We start from the raw sequence: 24,579 nt of genomic DNA, 5'->3' as shown, positions 1-24,579 counted from the left end.
AAGTTAAAACAATAACAGAATGCAGAATAAAGTGTAACAACTACACAGAAAGTGCAGTGCAGGTAAACAATAAGATGCAAAATCACGATGAGGGAGATTATGATTTCAAGAATACAAACTATCATACGAGGGAACTATGGACTAGTCTAGTAACAGCGGGATAGAAGCTGTCCTTGAGCCTGGTGGTACATGATTTCAAGATTTTGTATATTTTGCCTGATGGAAGAGGAGAGAAGAGAGAACAACTGGGGTGGGTGAAGTCTTCGATGATGCTGGTTGCTTCACTGAGGCAGTGAGAAGTATAGACCTGTATAAATGCTACAAGGCATCTCGCTACTTAGATTGGGAAGAGAAGGATGAACAACACTGCTCTCGACAGAAATCTCGCAATTCCATCAGAAAATTCCATACTGGGATTGTAATAGCAAGATGCCCATGGAGTTGTATCGAGGTTTAGCAAGATCATAAGCTCCTCCAAATTCTAATGATCTGCAATTGAAAAGCAGATGCTGTAAATCTGAAATATTCTATAGTTCAGGCAGCATCCATGAAGCATTTAATGATCTCTCCACCTTCTGTGAGGGATTTGCATTTTGCCCACATACTCACTCATATGGCAGGACTAAATATTTTTTTTAAATCGCCTGGGCACCTTGACCATGGTCGACAAAGAAATCAACCAGGCAGCTGTCTGAAAACTCCTGCACATTTACTAACAAGGTACTGGGTCTGAATTGGAAACAAAGGAAGATCCCACACCACTCCCAAAAACTACCTCTGCAGTCACCTCATTCCAGATTCAATGAGCAAAACAAGGAAATGTAAGCCTATTGATACGACATCCGTGTGACCTTGGTTTTCATAATGCAACATGAAGAGACGCCTGAAAAAATTCAGCTGATTATTATCCAATTTAATTTCTGAATGTCCTTCATCTATTGAGGTCACATTGAAAGAGTCGGCATCTAGCACTCCAGCCAATACTTTCAGTGATGAAGATGGAATTTTTCTATATTTAGATTATGATGCATTCTGTGTTTTGACATGTTGATCTCCACGGAAACTAATGCCAATTCACAGTTTTAATGCTGAATGAATGGCTTATATATTCAGATATTTTCCCCATGGTCTAATGGAACTGTGAGTTCCTTCCTGCGTGAGATCTTAAGCACAGAGGTGCAACACATTTAAATAGATATTTTAATTAACTGCAGCAAATTTCCTTACTTGGCCTTGTTAATTAATCCACTTGGGAATCTGCGGCATTACAGAAAGAATGACATGTTTATCATCCCATCTTTTGCTATGAACATGCGATCTAAATAAATGGCAAGTGTTGTCTCTGTGCACAAGTTCTACGTATAAACAGAGTCTGCTTTCAACCCAAGAATTTTGATTTGGCCTTTGACTTTGTCAGGAGATTAGTTTCAGTGAATATTACTCACTACCTATTACTCACTGGATTATAGAACAAAATGCTGTAAAGTAGACAAATCCTCAAACTAATGATCCATCATCCATTATGCATTTCAGCAGCAAATTATAGAATTACTTTGTTCACTTAGAACTCTGGTCATTTGAAATCTCATTGTTCAGAAATCCCAAAAGATCAGCGTTTGTCTCTACCGTTAATCTAGATTGTGATTGTTCCAGTAAGATGGCGGCCTCTCTGAGTCCAATGAAGAGCGTACTGTAATTGTTCGTCCTTTATGTTTTTTTATGATTTCACTACACTGCTGGATATTATTCCACTAGCGAGTTCCTTGATAGTGGAGGAGCTGGACTTGCAGCAGATTGTATTGCTGCCTGCTACAGGAAGGCATCAGAGGTGACGTAGGGTGCAAAAGATTATCTTGGACATTGGTAATGTAGAATACCGCAAGTCTGGTTCACTGGTTCATTGGCGAGACCGATGGCGGGAGAGCTGCGCAGACCAGGCCCTCGTGCCAAGGTGTTGCTGTTGCAGCCACCCAGGGGAAGAGACGCTGGAGGCAGTGTGGCGCAGGGGTGTCCACCCTGGGGTGGGGGCTGGACCCAGCCGTCCATCCAGGGCTGGGGGCTGGAACCAGCTATCCTTGCTGTCCTCCAATGCTTGCTTGGTGTAAGATGAGCTGGATTGCGTCCATCTGTGGCTACACCAGCACAATGATCGGACTGCTGCGGGCTTGTTCGTGCTAGTAACATCCCAGTCACCATCAACCTCCAAGCCTTTAGGGGGCTATATCATATACTTTCTGAGACTGTATGCTTACTGCTATTATAATTATGTGTGCTACATATCCCTTGTGTTCTATATGACTGTTGGTACTGTGCTTTGCACCTTAGCCCTGAAGGAACACTGTTTCGTTTGGCTGTATTCATGCATGATTGAATGATAATTAAACTTGAACTTGAAATTTGAGCTGGTTGGGTGACAGAACATCAGAGGAGTTCAAAACCATATGATATAGGAGCATAATTAGGCCATTTGGCAAATTGAGCTTTTGCCATTCAATTATGACTTTTTTGTAAATTCCAATCCCATTACCTCTGTAACCTATAACTCCATTACCAATCAATATCTACCTTAAATACATGTAATGACTTGGCCTTCACTCTCTTCTATGGCAGCGTATTCTATAGATGCCTTCCCCTCTGGCTGAGGAAATTCCTCCTCATCTCGGTTTTAAAGGTATGCTCTCTATTCTGAGGCTGTACTCAGAGCCTGGACTCTGCTACAAATGGAACCATCCTCTCCTACATCCACTCTATCCAGGGTTTCAATATCAGAGGGGTGACCACTCATCCTTTTGGGCTCCAGCAAGTACAGGTCCTGAGATATCAAACGCTTCTCAATCATTGAGGTTTTCATGCCTGTGATCTGGAGTACTTGCATTATTTTCCACTCTCTAACTCACCAGGTTCATTGGAAAATTTAGGATCAGAATCAGGTTTATTATCTCTGGCATGTGTCGTGAAATTTGTTAACTTACGCAATACATAACGTAGGAGAAAAATGAAATAATAAATAAGTAAATCAATTTACAGTATATGTACAGGTATATTGAATAGATTAAAATCATGCAAAAAAACAGAAATAATGTATTTTTTTAAAAGTGAGGTAGTGTTCACGGGTTCAATGTCCATTTAGGAATCAGATGGCAGAGGGGAAGAAGCTGTTCCTGAATCACTGAGTGTGTGCCTTCAGGCATCTGTACCTCCTACCTGATGGTAACAGTGAGAAAAGGGCATGCCCTGGGTGCTGGAGGTCCTTAATAACGGATGCTGCCTTTCTGAGACACCGCTCTCTGAAGATGTCCTGGGTACTTTGTAGGCTAGTACCCAAGATGGAGCTGACTAGATTTACAATCCTCTGCAGCTTCTTTCGGTCCTGTACAGTAATCCCCCCATACCAGAGATGCAGTCTGTCAGAATGCTCTTCATGGTACATCTAAGGAAGTTTTGGAGAATATACTACTTCGTAACATGTTTAAAAAAGTAAGTGCATTTGGATATTAATAAGAGTAATATCCAATAGTGTTGAAAATCTGTCAGTCTGGCACCACAATGTCCCAAGGATGTTGGATTATTGGAGAATCGTTATGATGTACAAGAATACCGTGGAATGGAAGGCTGGATAAGTGTTAACACAAAGTACACTGCAGATGCTGTGGTCAAATCAAGACGTACAAACAAGCTGGATGAACTCAGCAGGTCGGGCAGCATCCGTTGACTGCTGGATAAGTGTTAAGTTATTCTCTAATTTCTGACCCCTAATAGTAATTTTCCATCTGATGTAACTATCAAATTATGCAACATTCTGTGGTGTTCCCTGTGGTCTGGGAGAATATCAAAGTGAGATTGAGGGATCTGTGCTCTGAAGATCAATATTTGCTCTGGTAACATCGGGAGGCTCTACAACTCAAGAGCATTGAAGTATATGAAAATTGGCCTGGTAGATCTTACACAAGGCACTGCACCCTGTAGTCAGGAGAAAAGGTACCTGTAAGTAAGATGTCAGAATTTTGATTCAGCCTTTATGAAGAAATGGGAAAATACTTTACCATTTCAGGATGCCATGCCTTGGAGCTGAGGTATTCCAATGTGCTTGTAGTCCTTTTCCTTCTTAGGTAAGTGCTTAATCATCAGCCTACAGAGTCTACCCTGAACATCTGCATTCCAGCCACTGTTATTCTCTCTGCGTTCCCACCAACTTGCCCAGATTCCACCACTCACCTTTAAAAGGGGCAATTTACAGTGACCAATTAACCTACCAATCCACACATTGTTGGGATGTGGGAGGAAACCGGAGCACCTGGAGAAAACAAGGAGAAGGTGACAATGCCACATAGACACACTGAAGATCAGCACTGAACCCAGGTCTGGTAGAGCCAGCATCTCTACTTGCTGTACCTCTGTGTCACTGTGGCGAAAAGAACAGAAAGCTGCTGCATGCATCTTGCAGATGGGTCAGACTTCCAACCATGGTGTGTCAGTCATGGGAAGAATGAATAGTTAAGATAAGCTGTCAATCTGAATAGTTTGGATGGCCTGTTTCTGGAGTGTTATCATTCAGGTCAGCAGCGAGTACCTATCACATGAAAGCACAAATTACAACTATGTATTCTTTTTAAAGATCAGAATACTTGGATAAGAGTAATAAGATGCTGTATGATTTTCTGATAATGCTAGCAGAGGGATGTGAAGGAGTCGGCAATGTTAGGGCACCCTGCAATATGCAGACATTGGCCCAAAGCAAAGTGCTGAAAAATGGGATCAATGCAGATAGATGCCGACTGGTCAGTAAGCTGAATGACCTGTTTCCATGCTGTATTACACCATGTTATGGATAAAGGTGTCAGAGGACATGAATTTAAAGTTTTTAAGTGGATTTGACGTACAGGTCAGCCCTAATATAATTGATCAATCAAATCGGCAGATGTGCTGACTCGCCCACTTCTGTCCCTGTTCTTTGAAGCCGTAATAATCTAACAGGATTTGGGAAAAGACATCAGAGTGCAGATGAGATCAAAGCAGAATGATTTCTGAAAAAAGAATTCTTCAAAGCAAACCACTCCCATCAAAAAGTCAAATAACATTAAAGCACTCCAGTCCTCAAAGATGTTGGCATTATGTCACTCTCTTTTAGGATTGGCACCTGTCATTCTGCAGCTCCTAACAGTAGTGAATTGCTCCAGATGTACAAAAAAGATAAAACCTTGATCAACACAGCAACAGATTACTCATCTGGATTTTTCACACAACAGGAGCATTCACGTTGATGTTTTGGCTAATATTTTTTCCCCATTAATGCAACTGAACAGTTATGAAGCTTTATCAAGGAGATACAAGAGACTGCAAATGCTGGAATCTGAAGCCTCACACGAACTGCTGGGGGAACTCAGCGGGTCAGGCAGCATCTGTAAAGGAAGTGGGCTGTCAACATCTCAGGTTGAGACCTATCATTTGGACTGAAAGAGGCGTGATAGTCAGTATAAAGGTGGGGGGAGGCAAGTGCTGGTGGATCCAAATGAGGAAGGGGTAATTGGCAGATGGAGTCAAGTGGGAGAGGGAAAGGTGGAAATGGAGATAGAGACTGGGAGGAGATAGGTGGAGGCAACAAAGGGCTGCAGATGATGGAAACTGAGAGGAGAGGAAGGTAAAGAGGAACCAAATAAAGGAGGTTGGTTGGGCAAAGAAACTAGAAGATGGAGGGCTGTTGAGTGGTTTGGAGAGAAAGAAATGTGTGAAGGGGGCTGAGTAGATAAGGAAGGAATAAAAGGGACAGATGAAGAGGGGTTTACCCCAAAATGGAGAATACATTGTTCGGCTTGTAGAACAGGCAGAATTTGAGATACTGTTCCTCTTGGTGTATTGGGCCTCATCTTGGCAGTGTTGGCAGCTGAGGACATAAAGAACTTTGTGGGAATGAGAAAGAGAATTAAAATGGCTGAAAATCAGGAGCTTCAGGTGACCATAGCGGTGCTTGGAAAGACAGTCACCTTGTCCGCACTGGTCTCAGATGTAATGGAGGCAGCATCAAATGCGATAGACAGGGTTGGAGGAGATGCACATGAGCCTCTGCCTCACCTGGGAGGGCCACTTAAGTCCCATTGGATTAGGGTCCAGATTGTTTTTAATTCTATTTTTCCTTGTAGATTTAGCCCTCTTTATGCTTGCTTACATACATGTTTGTATCATCACTGCTTGTTTAGCAAGTTGTAGTACACTTGGTTCTGTACTTCTGTAGTTTTGTTGTCTGCCAAGCTAAAGCATGATTCACTCAGTACCTGCTAAACTGGCTTCTGATCTAAACCGCTTTGCAGCATGAATGGAAAATGTGCTCACTTCCCTTTGTTACAACCAGGTACAGAATCTGAATCAGGTTTATCATCACTGGCATGCACTCAGAGGCCACTTTATTAGGTAAACCTACTCATTAATACAAATATCTAATCAGCCAATCATGTGGCAGCAACTCAATGCATAAAAGCATGCAGACATGGCCAAGAGGTTCAGTTGTTGTTCAGACCAAACATCAGAATGGGGAAGAAATGTGACTTTGACAGTGGAATGATAACTCAAATAACCACGAGTTGATTTGGAGGTATCTAATAAAGTGGCCACTGAGTTACATTTGGGCAATTTGTTGCTTTGTGGTGGCAGTGCAGCACAAAAGAGTTGCTATAAGTTACAAAGCAAATAATAGAGTTCCAAAGTCAAATAATGAGGTTGTGCTCATGGACCATTCAGAAATCTGGTGGTGAAGGGGACCAATGTTCTGAAAACGTCCGTTGTGATTCTTCAGCTGCAGTTACAGCTTGCTGTAGTTTGTAACTTCTCTGCCTTTTGTTTACCGACTCAGACCATGATGAAATACAAGAAAATAGCTATAACCACAAGGTCTTGCACCTCATTCTTGAGATTTGTAAAACCTCTGGACAGTATTATCTCTAGATGTGGGCAAAGGGGGGAGATGGAGAGGTAGGTGCTGCACAGGGGAGGGATGGACAAACGTGGGAGTCAGAGTGTGGTCGCTGTGGAAAGCAGAACAGAATGGAAAGGGGAAGATAACTCTGGTGATGAGGTCACGCTGTAGCTGGCTGAAAAGCAGAGGAATGGTGTGCCGGATGTAAAGGCTACCAGGGTGAAAAGCAAGCACTATCGGGTGGGAACAGAAGGGCAGGAAATAGAGATGAGGGTGAGGGTCCTATTGACCACAGTGATGGCAGAATCTATTTTGCTGGAAAAAATGGAGGCCATCTCAGACATCCTGGGGTGGAAGATTCCATCTCAAGAACACATGCAGTGGAGGCAAAGTAGTGGAAAAGGACGGTATCCTTACAAGAGATGGGGTCAGAGGAAGTGTGATCTACATAGCTGTGGGAGTCACTGGATTTGTAGCAAGGGTCAATGAATAGTTTGTCTGCCAAAATGGAGACAGGTCAAAAAAGGGGAGAGCGATGTTTGGGTATGACAGCAGGGAACGAAGTTTGTAGCTGATGAAGCTATCAAGTTCTGCATGGTAATGCAGTCATCGAGTAGTGAAGAAAGAGGTGGACGGGTTTCAAAGGTAGGTCCAGAACAAAGACTGCTCCGCATAGCTAAAGAAAAGTCTGTTGCATCTGGAGCCCATGGCCACAACTCTGATATGTAAAAAGTGGGAGGAATCAAAAGAGAAGTTTATTTGGGTAAGCACAAGTTCCACCAGGTGAAAGAGGGGAAGTGATTAGATCTGTTTAAGAAACAGAGAGCCCCAAGGCATTCCTGATGGGGGACGGAAGTGTACATGAGTTTGCTGGGCGCAAACTTGTCACCATTATGTGAAACAGGACAGCACGATTTTAACACAGTGAACCATTGTGAAGTTATTCTGCCTCCTCCCACACAACACTCATTGTGGCTTTGATTTCCTTTCAGACACCGCATTTCCCTTCACTTCAGGTGTAAAATAGAAAATTCTAGATTACAGAAGGCCTGGCCAGAGCGCATTCCCCTTGATTGTGCTTTGCTTCCAGCTGACTATGTGTTTCTTGCCCTTTTGTACTTCGAGTGCCCTTCACCATGCAGCCATTGTGTAGCTCACAGACCATTATGCTATATTTAATAATGGTGATGCTGAGAGCATTCAGCCGGGTTATGAAAGAAAGCTGGAGAACAAAGAGCATCATCTGTATATTGCAGGTGGTTCTTGCAGACAAGTACCTCCTCAACAAATAAAAACTTGGTGTACTTTACTATATATGCAAGTTGCCATGTTGCTAGAGTCCCAATGCACTTGATAGATGCATTATGAAGTATACCGACAGCAGGGGATTAGAAGAGGGGGAAAAGGCAGTTTGCTGAGAAAGCAGTTTTAAGGAGTAGCTGAAGAGAGAGGGACCGAAAAGTCTACAGGACTACCAGAGTTGGTAACCAGCATTCAAACAAAATTTGAAATTGTATCCAATCTTTAAAGGTTATTAGCAAAAGCCAACCACCTGGTCAATCATTCCACCCTCCACCACACATCTGCAAGAATGGAACGGAGTACAAAATTGGAGAGTCAGAGGCAGAGAGGAACCCTGTCAGGCCCCAAACATGTGAATGGAAGAACAAGCACTAGGTTATCAAGAACAGGATGCAAAGTGTGAAGGATCAGTGTTGGTGACAAAGTTCTTAACACTTAGAGTCTCAAAAAAGTACAGCACTGAAACAAGCCCTTCAGCCCACCTAACCCATGCCAAACCATTTAAACCACACAGTGCTGCGTCAATTCACAAAACGCCCTGCCATCTCACAAAGACAAAAAATCAAACCCGCTGGATTCAACCTACCAGAACTCACTGAGCTACTTTTGAGAATGTGAAACAGAGACCTAAAGAATGTGAAAGAAATCCATTCTTTCCATCCCCAAGGAAGGGAGAAATTGCACAACTGAAGTTTTCATAAAGGGCAGAAAGCTTTAGTTTAATACTTTACATTTAGAGATGCGGGCACCAGTCAATTGCTGCATTCAGACGGGCTCCAAAGCCAAGCCTTCTTATTGCATTTTACACAGTCAGCCTCCATAAACACAGCGAGCACTTATCTGTTCCAAGGAGCAGGATAAAGGACAGGGTGATGTCCGGAGGTATCTGGAACCAGGAGTCACTGCTTGCAAATAAAGGGGCACCCACTTAAGTAGGAGGTTTTTCACTCAGGAGGGGTCTGTCTTTGGAACGGCCTAGTCTTCTTCCTAACGTACGTTTATGTGTACCAGCCTGGGTAGATAACGAGAGGTTTGTAGCAGCGCAGTGGTGCAGCGAGTAGAGCCAATTCTTCAGCCCCAGTGACCCAAGTTCAATGCTGATCTTCGGTGCTGTCAGTGTGAAGTTTGCAAGTTTTCCCTGTGGCTCCAGCTACTCCTGATTCTTACCACATCCCTTAGGAACTCAAGGGCAGAATCTGGGGAAGTTGATGGAAATGTGCCGAGGATAACATTGATCAAGGTTAGTTTATTACAAGAAGGGCTGATGACATTCCGTCTGGATTCAGTGGGCCAAAGGGCCCGTTTCTGTACTGGATCCTAAGCAGGGATGCACACTGTGTTTACAGAGGTTGAGATGTTTAAACAAGAAATACAAAAGGTTATTGCTTTCCATTGGCCACAATAGTAATTGTGTAAAAATGATCTCTTCTGAAAGAAAACAAGACTGGAGCGCGAGTTTTCCGTGTGTCAGAATAACGCACAGAGGAATGATACATCTGAATGCAAATACCACACTGACTTAAAGCTAGAATTTAGAGTTACCAAGTTTAATCAGATAATCAACAATTCAAACTAAATGGCCTACTTCAAAGCTTCTTAAAACCTTGAATGACACTCTTCTCACTTTAAACCCAAGCCTGTTCTCCCGAAGTTTAGATGTTCCTACCCTGGGGATTGAAAAAAAGACCATCCACCTTCTCTAAATCCCCTATGTTACATACCTCTATAAAGTAACCCCTCAGCCTCTCATCTCCAAGCCACACCATGCAGCGCAGGAATCAAACTGGTGAATCTTTGTCATACTCTGTCTATCACACAAGTGGCAGACAATCTTCCAGATGCGGTAACACCATGTCTCAGTATTACTGGAGTAAGGTTTTCCTGTAAACCCGTGCAGCATTGCAGACACTCCCCTTCCATTCACTATGAATCTATTAACCATTCTGATCAAACTAAATTAGCCCAGACCTGGGGTTTTCTTGCTCTATGTGACAGAGTTCTGTTTTGACTCTCCAAGTTTCAAATCAAACTACGAGAATACTGTAAGGTCTTTGTGAGCACGTCACAGCATTGGAAGGTTCAAAACCGCTTTTTTATTGACCCTTCCAAGGCTTGTTACCTTCTTAAAAACCACATGTTGACCAATATTAGAAAAATATTGCTGGTATTGCTGAAGGCAGGCTAGGGATGCCAAGTCCACAGCACGAACATTGAAGTATTAATTGTTTCACCACAGTGAAGCCCGGAAGGATCCTTCCCACACCCCCCCCCCCACTTTTAAATAAACACTTTTAAATAAACCACCAGGAGATGGCACAGTGAGTGACTGCACTGCCTTTTCATAACCTGACCTTCACCTTCTCCTGTGCATCCCACACACACAGACACAGGAAGACAGATGAAGTAAAGTGCCTTTTGACAGCTACCCAAGATCCAACTAAATAGGATCAAGACACAGAACCAAATAAATATGGATAAAACTAAACGGAAGGAAAAATGCTTGATGTTTGATTTTTTAAGTCAAATTTTTAAAGAAATATTCCACTTGGAAACAAAATTATACAAATAGTGTACAGATACTTTATTAAAAGACAGTACATTAGACCCACCTCTGCTCCCAAAATTCCCTTAACCAAAACTGTTTTACCATAAATTAGTAGGGCTATCATCAAAGTAAGTGGTTAAAATTTAGCTGACAGTTTCATAAAAGACAGGTCTGAGTTTAAACCGTTTTGTCAGTCTTTCTGAAGGAAACAGTACATTAAAAAGACCTTATTATTCTTCTCTTTCTTCATACTTTACTCCCACACACTGACAGAGCAGGTACCGAGCTTTGAAGCCAAAACCAGAATTAATTGACACTTTGAATTTCCTAGGTTTCTTTTATGATCTTCTCTGTTAAATCTCTTTCAATCTGGAACACAAAAGGAGGATGAAACTCGTGAGGAATTAGTGGCAAATGTACAGCAGTTTTGGATGAAAGTATACATCTCTCCTCTTTCCCACAAAGCCGCGCCTTTTCTTTTAAAAAAAAACCTCTCTAAAAGCACTTCTCCCATCCCCTCTGGAAAATGCTGACCTTTCCTAGGATACAGTACACAAAGTCTCTGGCATCTTGCTAGCCTGGAAATATGCAGGAAGACATTCCAACACAAATCTGTGTGCAGACCGCGACAGAATGGGTTTTACCACCTACGTGCCTGGGTAAAAGGGCACTGTGTACCCAAAGATCTCCCAGAAAGAAGCAGTAATCTCAAATAGCTGAACCCATCAAATAGTGTGCTACCATTAAAAAAAATCACAATCTTAATTTTTTTTTAATAAAGCTGCACTTCTGAAATAATTATGCTGATGAGATTGTTTACAGGTAAGATCTCGTCTTAAACTCCAGATATTGTTTCCCCAATACCATTATTAATATTGCTTTGTTGCATACTTGACCTTACAGTGTTAAAGTTTTCCTTAACTGAAACCCTAAAGAGGGTTAAAGGACAAAGAATCTTACAGCCCACTTCTAAAATGAAGAAAGATTAACATCTTTTAAAAAGAGAATTGGATCCAACTATTCGGGTATATGGCTTATAGACTGAGCATTGGGCTAAAAAAAATTTTTAATGATTTGTACAGATTGAGCTAATTCATAAAATTATTTGATCAGGGCAAAAAAGAGTGGTAAAACAAGAGGCCATAATTAAAGACAGGCCATCAAGGGTTGAAGTATCACAGAGTCTCCATGTGAAGTACTACAGGGGATGTGGATGTGAAATACAGACAAGCTTTGATGGTTTATTTTCCCAAACAAGGAGTAAATGTATTGAGATATTAATCAAGCTAAGTGATGAAAAAGAGTTGAGGTGCAAAATAGCTTGCACTGTGGTAATGAGTTCTATTAGTTTTTGTTTTTATATTTTATTTTTCTTGTTTTATTATTGTCACAGATTACAGGGCGGCATGGTAGTGCAGCATTATTACAATGCCACTGACCCGGGTCCAATTCAGCCATTCTTTGAAAGGAGTTTGTGCGTTCTACCCGTGACCGCGTGGGTTTCCTGCCACATTCCAAAGGCATATGGGTTAGTAGGTTAAATGGTCATGTGTGTATTTGGGTGGCACAGGCTTGTTAGGCCGAAAGGGCTCGTTACCGTGCTGATCTCTTTAAAAAAAAATGCCAGTGAAGCAGTATCACTTGCTGCCATCAGGGGGAGCTAGAGACAAGGGTCTGCAACGCACTGACGGCTCTCTGGAAGCTACCACAGACTGCCGTGCTCTGCACCTCAGGGGGCTTTAAGACATGGTACCCAAGCACTGCAACACAGAGGGTAGAGTACACTGGAGGTCAGAATTCACCCCCAGAATACATTTTATTCATAACCAAGGACTGCTTCGATCCCACTGTTATAAGACTCTTGAACAGACCTCTTGTATGGTAAAGTTGAACTCGATCTCTCAATCTACTTCATTACGGCTTTTGGACATTAATTGTCTGCTTGCATTGCACTGTTCTCTGTAACTGTAACACATCATTCTGCATTCTGTTGTGGCTTTTCCCTTGTTCTAACTCAATGCACTGATGCTTTGAAATGTCTATGATCGTGAAGACAGTGCAATCGATCACATAAAACTGCACAAGGTACAATGAAATTACATGCACATTATAATTCACCACAAAGGTCAATAAGAATTAAATTAGTATCATCATTCTCTTACCCTCTTGGTCTTGGCAGATGTCCACACCAGCCCCGAATCTCCTTGAAGACTAATCTGGTCAATAACTGAAAAGAAAAAGTTGAACAGACAGATTAATAAAGTGGTTTGCTCAAATTTTGAGCAGAATAAGGCCCCAACTACTACCTTTAACCTCTGCGATGCCCCATGATTCAATATCTAGGTTCTGCCACAATCAATGGCACTATAAACTATTGCCGTACTCAGGTATGTACGGCAAAAAAACACATAAGAACATAAGAAATAGGGGCAGGAGTAGGCCATCTGGCCCATCGAGTCTGCTCCATCATTCAATAAGATCATGGCTGATCTGGCCGTGGACTCGTCTCCATCTACCTGCCTTTCCCCATAACTCTTAATTCCTACAGTGCAAAAATCTCCCGAACTGTGCTTTAAATATATTTAATGATGCAGCCTCTACTGCTTCCAAGCAGAGAATTCCAGATACATTACTCTCTGGGAAAAGCCTTTTCTCCACATCTCAATACATTCCCCCAAATCTTCAGCTGTCTCTCCTAGTTCTTATCTCACTTATCAGTGTAAACAACTTTCCCTGCCTCTAACCTATTTAACCCTTTCATAATTTTATAATCTTTTTATAAGACCCCCTCTTATTCTTCTGAATTCCAGCAAATAGTCCCAGGCTATTCAATCTCTCCTCATAGGTTAACCACCCTCATCTCTGGAATCAACCTGACAAACCTTCTCGACAGCCTCTAACGCCAGTACGTCTTTCCTCAAGCAAGGAAACCAGAACTGCAAACAGTGCCCTGGGTGTGGCCACACTGATACCCTGTATAGTTGAGTCCCTCCAGCAATGGAAGTCAACAATGCATTTGCCTAATCGATACCATGTTGCACCTGCAAACCAACCTTCTGTGACTCATACACGAGCACTCCCAAATCCCTCTGCTCAACAGCATGCTGTGATCTTTCACTATTTAAATAACCTGATCTTCTAGTTTCCCTTCCAAAGTTGATCATCCTCACCCACTCAACCTATTGAAATCGCTCTGCAGACTCTCCACATAAATTTGCGTTCGCACTCAATTTATTAATAGTGTCAACACAAAAAGTCAAAAAAACTTGTAGGATGCTGGAAATCTGAAATAAAAGCTAAAAATTAGGCCAGGTAGCATCTGTGCAAAGGAGAACAGAGTTAATGCTTTGGATCAAAGATCCTTTATCAGAAAGTAACTCTGCTTCTCTCTCCAGATGCTGTCTCACCTGCAGAATGTCCAGTATTCTGTCTTTAATGACAAAGTAAACTTTATTTTGATTGAATAAATAGACATACCAGACAGGCTAAGATATCAGACGCAATCAACATATAAAATACACTGTTCCAGTTAGTGAGAAGTCCTGCCAACAGGGGTCCCAAGGCAGCACCTGAGGGAAAAAAGACAAGTGCAAGAATGAACAGTCAGAGCAGACAGGACTTCTTATCAAATCAGATGCTCACAGGACTTGGGCAGTTTATTGTCACAGACCTAGTAATGTTAACCACATGGAATCAGGGTCAGGGTGGCATACAGGCATTAGGAACCAGACGTACATGGCTTACACAGCACCTTGAATGGGTTCATCCACCTTCAGTAAGTGGTAAGTAGATAGTGATTTTTTTTCTCCATTTTTAGTATTAATAATTCCCACCAATTTACACACTAAATGTGCTTAAATAAAATGTAAAACTTAATCTCAATATGCTCCATCTGTTTCTACATCTCTGACCATGAGAGATAATGCAAGTGCCCTCAGTCAACAAGAGCTGTCTAAAGGCTTGTAGGGAATAATTAGTTTATGTAATTAACAAAAATGTTGTCCTTCATTATGCTGATGGACAAAAGTAAACCCCATTACTAGTGAACAACTAAACGGCGACTCCTTTGTTTGCATCTTTGGAAACAGCTCTATTTCAATCTTTGATAATTCACTTTTTTCCTTTTCAAGGTTATGTTGAAGACCTTGACCTGGATTTACATTCTGACTTTGGTTCTTTGTGCGAATGGGACCCGCTCTCCGGGCCTCACGACCGGCCGCTTTTTGATACCCCAAGGACGCGGCCTGGAAGGCGAGCACACTTTCGGGGTTCTGGATTTTCGTGGCTCCGGAGACGGGCTGATTCCAGGCCGGTGCCCCCGACTGAGGCATCGCAGGAGAACTCGGAACATCGGGAGCAGCGAGTTAGCTGATGGGGGTTGTGTGTCCGGAGAGCTGTACCTTTTTGGTGCCGACTCTCTGTGCGCAGAGCTTGGAAAAAGTGGTGCAACAGACTTTTAACATCGTTAAGTCAGTGAGTTGTTTGTTATGTGTCCCCTCTCACTGTGAAACAGGGACACCTCTTTTTCCCTTATTAGGGGGAGAGAGAGAGCCTGGGGTATGTCGAATTACCAGGTGAACGAGTAGTTTTTGGGGTACTGCAAGTCTGTGTCTTTATTGATGCTTTGCTGCATGCTTGAGTGCTTGGTGGGGGAGGGCACGATGCTTTTTTTGCTGGTGGGGGAATTGTTGCCTTGCTGATGCTTATGTGTGGGAGGGGGAGCTGGGGGGGCTTTGGGGTTCTAACATTTAACTCATTCATTCTTTGGGGCACTCCTCTGTTTTTGTGGATGTTTGTGAAGAAAAAGAATTTCAGGATGTATATTGTATACATTTCTCTGACATTAAATATACCTATTGAAACCTATTGAAACAACTGACTTACCAATTGAGCCTGTTCCATCGATGATTGCAGTCACAGTCGATAATGCTTTAGCGTTCCCTTTTAGACATTTGTGAGTTCCCTAGAGACAAGGTCACAACCACAGTTCAACATATTACGATAATCACTTTGTTCGTACACAACTACTTCCAACGGAAGGGCCTGTTGTCATGCCATATCTCTAAATAATAAAAATAAATTAAAAACCAGCGACCCTCTCTCTTCCCCAAGCCCTGCATCTCACAAGGTCTCCTCACCAGATCGGCTGCCACTGCAGTTGTGATCAGTGCGTATGGTCCGTTCACTAGAGCTCCACACAGGATCAGCATTCCTGTTGGGGAGAGAAAATAATCACTTAATTTAGAAACAAAAGTGAAACAGGTAAGGAGCATTGTTGCATCTTCATTGGGCAAACCAAATGCACTTCACAGCCAATGAACTGGTGTCTCTTTGTAGTGTAGAAATGGCAGCACACAAATTTGTGTACGCTGGAAATGCCACGAACAGTACAAGGTAAAGCAGCATTGTGGTATAGTGGCACAGACCAGACGAACTTGCATTTATCCAAAGTGGGACATTGGGAAAATACTGGAGTAATAAAAGTTATGATATATTTAATGTTAAAGGCAGGGATCCAGTTTAACATCTGTCTCAAAGAATATCATTGAAGGGCAGCAGTGGGTTATCAGCTGGAGCAGCACCATTTGCAGTACAAGACATCTCATTCAATTTGCTTAGAAGATTGACATTAGATCACCACAACACCAGGTTTTCTTCCCTCGATCAATGTCAGAAGACTTTATAAATGGCTGCCAGCCCCTCAGTGTGCCCTGGCAACAGGTTCTTACAACTGCTGCTGTCCACAGGAGCTGGACCACTCTCCCTCACCATGTGCGCCAGCAGTTTGGAACGTACCAACCAACATCATTTTGGTACAGTCAGATCATTCTTGCAGAGCAACAGGTTTCAGTCTCCGAGCTCTGCAGTGTGACTTGAGCTCAGTGCTGTCAGCACTGATATTCATCACAATCAATAAGCTACTTTGAAAGGATTGGAAGGAAACAGTGTGTGAGGGCTGGGAAAGAGATGTTGCCCAGTACCTTAATATCATCTTTTATAGATGGCCTCTGGTGATGGTCAGTAAACAAAAGAGTAAAGCAGTTTACACTGTGTAAGACGCTGTTGGTTTTAGGAAAATACACAGGCAGGTGCTACACTGGACACAAAGCCTGGAGTGGAGTCCCACAAGTATGAAGGAAATTTTAGGCACAATAATGGTTTCAGGTGGCCTCATTTTATACACATCAGTAAGTGCACACGATGACCAAATTGAAAAGTTGTAGGTCATGGCACAACAGAATTCTACAACACAGATGCCTCACCATCACTGAGCAGCAAACAGCACTGTGGTCCAATTTCACAATAGTCAACTCCGAATAAAATAGAAGTTAGATTAGACATCACAAATTTCTGGGCCTTTATTTCTTGGAAATTACCAAATCTCAAAAGAATAAAAAAGAAAATCATATGATCCAAAATTTGCTCTTCCTATCCGCTAACTTACCGATAATTATTGAAAGTCCATTTTTCCCAATGTAGTTATACACGAAGAGCTGAAAGGAGACAAAGACATCAGTACCATCACTGTAAAGAGATTGCTTGATCAGTAAGTATTTTTAATCATAGGATGACAGGATCGAAATTGAAACTCTTGGATTCACCAGGACACTGCACATATCAAACTTGCTCCTTAATCATTATAATGAATGCAAAACATCCTTGAGTTCTATGATTTGCTTAACAGCACGTTAACAGTACTTTCCAGGGGCATAAAGACAGAAGAACTTCACCTCTCCCACTGCCCACCACCAAAATCCTCACCCCTACAACCTCTATGACCTCAATCTCCCTGAGGTGACCACACTAACTTCAGCACTCTACCATTCGTATGCCACCAGCAAAATTGTTCTGACTCAGTATTTACCTCAATGTGCATTTATAATAGCCTTCCTCACTTTTGATATTGTTGGTATAAAATAAAACAACAGTTTGACAACTGGGAAATTTGCAGTATATATTTTAGGCTGCTTTGAAACAATCTTAAGTACTGAAGCTTCCATGTTTGGGAAGAACCTTCTCCTAAGCAGCAGCCAATGCTATGCTGTTGACACAATCTACTACCATTGACAAGGATGGGACACTGGTGGGTGGATACTCTAGATTAGTCCTCTTCCCACATTAGGAATTGACCCGAATTACAAAACCAACTTGGAGTCTTGAGGGTCAGGACACGAACAATGTACCTGGCATTTCAATTATTGATTGCGTTTTTTTTTAAAACTTGCACTGTGACATCACAGCCAATTAAAGAAAGAACTTTATTTGATGGTTTGGTTCATACTTTGAAAAATCTGATCTTGAACATTCAAGGCTATTGTGGCTTTCCTCAGGGGTTGGGCCATTGCTCTACCCTCTTCTAGATGAAGATGGCTTCATAATTACTTAACTAGTTCACCAAAAACCTTTCCAGTGAATCAGAAAGATACATAGACACATGCCTATGGACCCAACAACTTCATGAGACCATCAAGCACAGATTATTTTTACAATGATCGTAACCTAACCTACTTCTTTCTCCAAAGAGCATGGTTCAGGAGAATTCAATGTTATTTGCCACCTCCCTCAGATAACCTCACATTTGATACATTGGTCCAATTTCTTTCGAGTGACATAAATCTATTGCCATGACCCTGAATTCCGTACACATTGGACAAGCACTTTTGCAATGCCTTTGGTAGATTGTTGTGGGTTCCAAATCACAGTCAAGGACAGAAGTAGGAGAGAATGGATTTCTTGCAGAGTGGCTGCTTTGACAAACTTTCTACCCTTTCTTCCTGACCTCCTAACAAAATCTGGTCTTACCATAGGAGCAGCCACGATCAACATCACCCAGCACGTAGTGGCCCGCCCGCCAGTGTAATCGGAGCTGATTCCAGCCAGAATTCCACCTTCATGGACAGAGATAGACAGTGAGCAAGCTTCACATTAACAAGTAGAGATATTAGCACCAGGGACACATTGTCCAATCCTCTCTGCTCTGGAAATATACTAAAGAAACTACCAAGTTCCTGCGTTTGAGGGAGAATATGGGATACTTTAGACGCCACAGTAGCGTAGCAGTTTCACACCACCATTACAGCTCAGGGCGTTGGAGGTCAGAGTTCAATTCCAATGTCATCTGCAAGGAGTCTGTACGACCTCCACGTGGAATGCATGGGTTTTCTCCAGTTCCTCCAGTTTTCTCCCACAGTCCAATGATGTACCAGTAGGTTAATTGGTCACTGTAAATTGTCCCGTGACCAGGCTAGGGTTAAAACAGGGGTTGCTGGGCGCCTTGGCTCAAAGGGGCCGATTCCATCAGCACTGCATCTCAATAAATAAATAAATACTTGTAAGAACACGTAGGGTGAAGTGATTAGTGAAAAGCACGGCTTCTTTAGAAACTTCATTAGAAACAGTGGGACAAGTCACATTTTATTTCAAGATGACAAAAGTGATTGATGTTGTCTACATAAATGCTAGTAAGACATTTGACAAGGTCTCTCGTGGTAGTCTCATCCAGTAGAGTAAATTTGTAGGATCCACAGTGACTTGACCATCACCTGGATTCAGAATTTGCTTGTCCATAGCAGACAGAGGCAGTGGTCAATAGGACTTATTCTGGCTGGAGGGAACCACACTGGGACCTCTGCTATTTGTGATGCATAAAAATGTCAAAGATGAAAATATGGATGGGCGATTTAGAGAGTTCATTAATGATACAGACATTGGTGGCATCATAGGTAGTGTAGAAGATTGCAAAAGGATGCAGAATGTAGATTGGTTGCAGATAGTAGAGTAACAGCAGATAGAGTTTAATCTGGGCTAGTGTGAGGTGTTGCACTTTGGGAGATCCATCGTAAAGGTGACAGTGCACAGTGATGATATGCAGAATGAGCTTGGAATCCGAGTCCATAGCTTCCTGAAAACGGCTGCACAGGTTGATAGGGAGGCGTACGACATTCTTGCCTTTCTTAAACTGAGGCATCGAGGCAAGAGTCAGGAAGTTATATTACAGCTTTATGGAACTCTGGTAAGGCTGCATCTGGAGTATTGTTTTCAATTCTGGCTGTCCCTTCATAGAAAGGATGTGGCAGCTTTGGAGATGGTGTTGAAGAGATTTACCAGGATACTGCTGAATTCGAGGGCATGAACTATGAGGTTGGACAAACTTGGGTTGTTTTCTTTGGAGCAGCAGAGGCTGAGGGGAGATCCGATAGAAGTTTATAACATTATGAGAGGCACAGGTAAACAACCAGCATCCCTCCCCCCTTCAGGACTAAACAGCTGGACATCCTTCAGACTCAAACCTACTCTATGTCTTCTAGAATTGGATTCCCATTTCCTCAGGAAAAGACCTTATCTACGTCCCTCGCGACTTTATACACTTCTATAAGATCAGTCCCCTACACTCCAAGCAATAAAGTCCTAATCTGCCCAAATTCTCTCTGTATCTGGCCCCGAAGTACTCTTGGCAACACACACAAAATGTTGGAGGAACTCAGCAGGCCAGGCAGCATCCATGGAAAAGGAAGACAGTCGATGTTTCGGGCCGAAACCCTTCAGCAGGACTGGAGGAAAACAAAAGATGAAGATTCAGAGTAAGAAGGTGGGGGGCGGGGGTAAGAGAAACACAAGGTGAAAGGTGAAACCAGGAGGGGGAGGGATGAAGTAAAAAGCTGTGAAGTTGATTGGGGCAAGAGATACAGAGCTGGAGAAGGGGGAATCTAATAGGTGAGGACAGAAGGCCATGGAAGAAAGAAAAGCGGGGAGGAGCACCAGAGGGAGGTGAAGAGCAGGCAAGGAGATAAGGTGAGAGAGGGAAAAGGGGATGGGGAATGGTTGGGGCGGAGGAGAAGGACATTACTGAAAGTTTGAGAAATCGATGTTCGTGCCATCAGGTTGGAGGCTACCCAGACATAATACAAGGTGTTGTTCCTCCAACCTAAGTGTGGCTGCATCACAACAGTGGAGGAGGCCGTGGATGGACGTATCAGAATGGGGATGGGACATGGAATTAAAATGTGTGGCCACTGGGAGATGCTGCTTGTTCTGGCGGACCGAGCGTAGGTGTTCAGCGAAACAGTCTCACTGATATACAGGAGGCCACACTGGGAGCACTGAACACAGTACATGACATCCACAGACTCACAGGTGAAGTGTCGCCTCATTTGGAAGGACTGTTTAGGGCCCTGGATAGTAGTGAGGGAGGAGGTGTAAGATAAGTGTCAGGAGGGAGATGAGTGGGGAGGGGCAACCACCAAATAGCCCTTTCTGCTTTCCACAGGGATCGCTCCCTACGCGACTCCCTTGTCCATTTGTCCCGCCCCATTGATCCCCACTTGTCTAAACTTTCAGACAAGCCTTTCACTGTACACCTGCTTCTCATCTTCAATGACTTTGTCAAACCAAATGTTTGAATGGATTCTTGTCCACAATAGTCTGTATCTGAAGTAAACTTGTCTCTGTTGCTATGCAGAGTTAAGAGACCAGGCTCAACTTGCAACTCATTGGCTGATGCAACATTGTCAATAAATCCCTCGTTTTAAATTATCCATGTCTACAAACGTACCAATAATACCACCAACATCAAAGAGTGTCGAGAGATCACCAGCAGCTTTGGGATTCAAATGAGCTGAAAGATGAAGAAAATAATTAGGCATGTTTATTAACTCTGACTGTAAAAGTCCCAGCAAGCATAAAAGCAAGAACTTCCACTCACGTTCCTACCCGACTGAAGTGAGAGCAGTGACTCAGTTGGTTACATCCTCACCAACCAGACACTTCACAGAATATGTCCTACTCTAGGAAGACAAGCTCAAAATCCACGGTAGGGGTCCCCAAACTAGGGTCTGCAGACCTCTTGGTTAATGGTAGGGGTCCATGGCATAAAAAAGTGTGGGAACCCCTGATCTAGGGTATTGCCACTGTGTGGATGGAAGTACTTTCTTTCCAAGGAGATGCAAAGAAAGTGCTTTCTTGCACTTACAGACAGGTGTAAAAACAATTGACATTTTTTTGCTTTGAAGTTCTCCTTGTGTCTTGGCCAACATTTATCCCACAACTAAAATTACATTATTTTACAATCTGCTCATTTCCTCAACTGCCAGCATTCTTTAAAGGCCTAGGATAGCCAGAGGCTGTGAAAGGTGATAGACCCAACTGACAAGTGAGATTACTGTAGTACGTTCAATCACCTCCATGTGGAACAGAGTATGGACTCTTGCCAAGCCAGCTTGAACCAGAAGCCCTTTGGCAGAACATCGCACATGTTTAATGAAAGTGTGCTCCAAAATGCAGTGGGAGAAAGAATCCACATTTGGATACAGATGTTCTACACACACCATTAGTAGTGCAGTATAAGGGGATGGTTAGGAAATGGGAAATATCCTGATCAAATTTAGAGCTGGACAAGGCAGGATGCAGACATACAAGGAGTGACAACAACTCTCAACAACACGCCTTCCCATTGTCTTCAGCTTGGATCCACCGTCGCTCTGCAGAATGACGAGTGCCTGTGACCAAGTCTGAATTGGCCTCACTGGACAGAATAGCAAGAGTGAGTGTTTCTTTAGCAGCTGGTCCAGCCTTTGCCCCATTCACCTTTAACCTGACAGTGCTGGGAAAGTGATATGGAGAAGCCATGGCTCACATCAGGAAATAGTTGGAAGAGAGTCTGGGAAAGTGGGAGCAGTGCTCCAATTTTTGCAGGAAAGATCCTGGTAGTTGTGTGTAAGGTGCTCATGATGTCACCGTGTAAGATGCTTTCACATCTCACTTCCAATGCATTCCTAACTTCCACAGTGGAAACACACAGGTCCACAATGTGCATCAGCTCACTGGTGGCTGTCTACAGACCCAAGAGTCTGCAGTCAGCAGGCTCTAATCCATCACTGTACCCAAGAGTAGGAAATGGCCCACCATCCGGGACAGTGGCTGTTACAACCCCCAATCATCAACAACAACCAGCAATTCTAACATTTGCCAAATTTTTTGGCCTTCCATTTCTACCCTTTCTTACAGGAACACTTTTGTATTTCTGCATTGGTAAGCATTGTGGAAACTTCTCGAAACAAAGGCCAGGAGCTACTCACCCACAGATGATATATAGAGTGGCAACCAGAAGAGGAATGTGTAGCTGACAAGTTTGGCAAAGAGTAAACAAAGTGAAAACTCCACCACTCCCTGTACAAACAGGAAAAGCAGCTTCAATTACGCAAGAAAATTACATTTTGGGGGGAAACAATCTACGTATTAATTCAAAAAATTACATAATACAGATGCTTTAAGAACTAAATTTTCCCTTTGCTTCACGTGATTTAACTCCTATTCTTGAATGATTTCAAATTAACATTGAAGTTAGTTATAAATATGGTTCTGGTTCACAAGAACATAAAATGTAAACACATCACATCCTTAAAAAGAGAAACAGTTAACGTTTCAGCTCAAAAACCCTTTATCAGAACTGGGAGAAAATGAAACAAGTTGTCACAAAGGTGGACAAAGTGAAAGACAGGATGGGGATTATTTCTGATCGTCTGAAGCTAGGTTTGCAGTGGGGACAAGCTGTCCAGGTCACAGGTTACTGGGGCAGTTAAGGAGCAAGAATATAAAAAGGAGTGTGAAGATGTGAAAAATACAGGGCCATAGCAAACGTCCAGTAGATCAAGGGATGGAGAGAGAAACATCGAGCAACAGTGCACAACCAGATGAATTCAAGAAAATACAGAGGAAGTGAGCCAGTCAAAATTGTTGGATTCGATATAACTGTTCAGCCAAAGTTTGCCAATTCTACAAGTGTCATTACTTCCAGCTCCGAGCATCACTTAAAGACAGGAAGTGATTACATTTGAGGACGACCCGGGCCTTTGTTACTCACAGGTATTCTGAGTGCTCCCAAGAAGCTGATTGCTGAGGGCTGTGTGGTGGAGCCACTGGTATTGATACTTCCCTCGTCGTTGGCGGGATTGGCGAAAATCTCATCCATGCTATCATGGCGTAACAACGGCTCCTGCTCCCTCTGATCCTGTGATGTACAGCAAGGTTTTAGCTTTTATGCAGGTCAAGGGGGCAAAAATGCAGTTTGTTCTTCTAGACCCTCCAATGCTGCCTTACATTAGCTCCCAGGACAGGTGGTGGTGGACAGTTCAATGCCTGCTGCAATGCTACCAAGTTTCAATCGTTGCTGCGTGTATACAGACTTTATTCCCAGGGTCTCAGATCTCTAGAGCAGCACAAGTAGCTCAATTAAAGGAGTTGCTGCCTCACACACAGCTCTCGCCCCCATCTCTGTCCCTGTCTGTGTGGAGTTTGCACATTCTCCGAGATCACGTGGATCCTGCAAAAACACTTCCCTCTTTCTCCAAAATTAACTCCCAACCCATGTTGTTGTAATGCTTGTCCTCTCCAGCACAGAAAGCACCCGAACTGAACGAGCTGCACCGCGGAGGTGATGGCGGCGCTGGCAGAATTGTACAGTGGGGGGGGGGGGGGGGTGAGCCATTTTCATTAGCTTGTTAATTCAGAATTGTTAAGGGTGGTCAATCTGCTTACATGGTGTTGAGGTGAAGTGCAGCCCACATCTTCAGGGTCTGTAAAGAAGACAACAAGGTTAAGAACATGTAACAGTACAGCACAGGAAAGATCCTTCAGTCTATGCTGTTGTGTCAACCTTTTAACCTATTCTAAAATTAATCTAACCCTCTCCTCCTACATAACCCTCCATCTTTCTTACATCCACATGCTATCTAAGAGTTTCTTAAATTCAGAAACACTAAACATCACCTATCAGATTCAAGCCCTTCAACTCTGATGTTCTTACTTAACAAACAGGCACATCCCAACA

At 42.9% G+C, this 24,579-nt stretch overlaps 1 protein-coding gene across 2 annotated transcripts in view; it reads right to left on the bottom strand.

Moving 5' to 3' along the window:
• Positions 1–10,761: 10,761 nt before the first annotated feature.
• The window catches only part of slc37a2 (solute carrier family 37 member 2), a 65,070-nt gene continuing 51,252 nt past the window's right edge, over positions 10,762–24,579 (bottom strand). Inside the window, exons 7-17 of one of the 2 annotated variants that reach the window (XM_059957266.1) lie at positions 24,288–24,325; positions 23,614–23,760; positions 22,829–22,919; positions 21,307–21,369; positions 18,558–18,643; positions 17,200–17,248; positions 15,893–15,966; positions 15,639–15,717; positions 14,232–14,323; positions 12,917–12,981; positions 10,762–11,123 (exon numbers count right to left, since the gene is read on the bottom strand). In XM_059957266.1, the coding sequence (XP_059813249.1) occupies positions 11,108–11,123; positions 12,917–12,981; positions 14,232–14,323; positions 15,639–15,717; positions 15,893–15,966; positions 17,200–17,248; positions 18,558–18,643; positions 21,307–21,369; positions 22,829–22,919; positions 23,614–23,760; positions 24,288–24,325 (800 nt within the window). In that variant the 3' untranslated portion in view covers positions 10,762–11,107. The remainder of the gene's footprint in view (positions 11,124–12,916; positions 12,982–14,231; positions 14,324–15,638; positions 15,718–15,892; positions 15,967–17,199; positions 17,249–18,557; positions 18,644–21,306; positions 21,370–22,828; positions 22,920–23,613; positions 23,761–24,287; positions 24,326–24,579) is intronic. The other variant, XM_059957265.1, reaches the window with a different exon arrangement.

This window comes from Hypanus sabinus, chromosome X2 (genome assembly GCF_030144855.1).
Source record: "Hypanus sabinus isolate sHypSab1 chromosome X2, sHypSab1.hap1, whole genome shotgun sequence".
Classification (NCBI taxonomy): domain Eukaryota; kingdom Metazoa; phylum Chordata; class Chondrichthyes; order Myliobatiformes; family Dasyatidae; genus Hypanus; species Hypanus sabinus.
The sequence above is the reverse complement of the archived record's forward strand: the minus strand, read 5'-3'. Positions and strand labels throughout refer to the sequence as shown.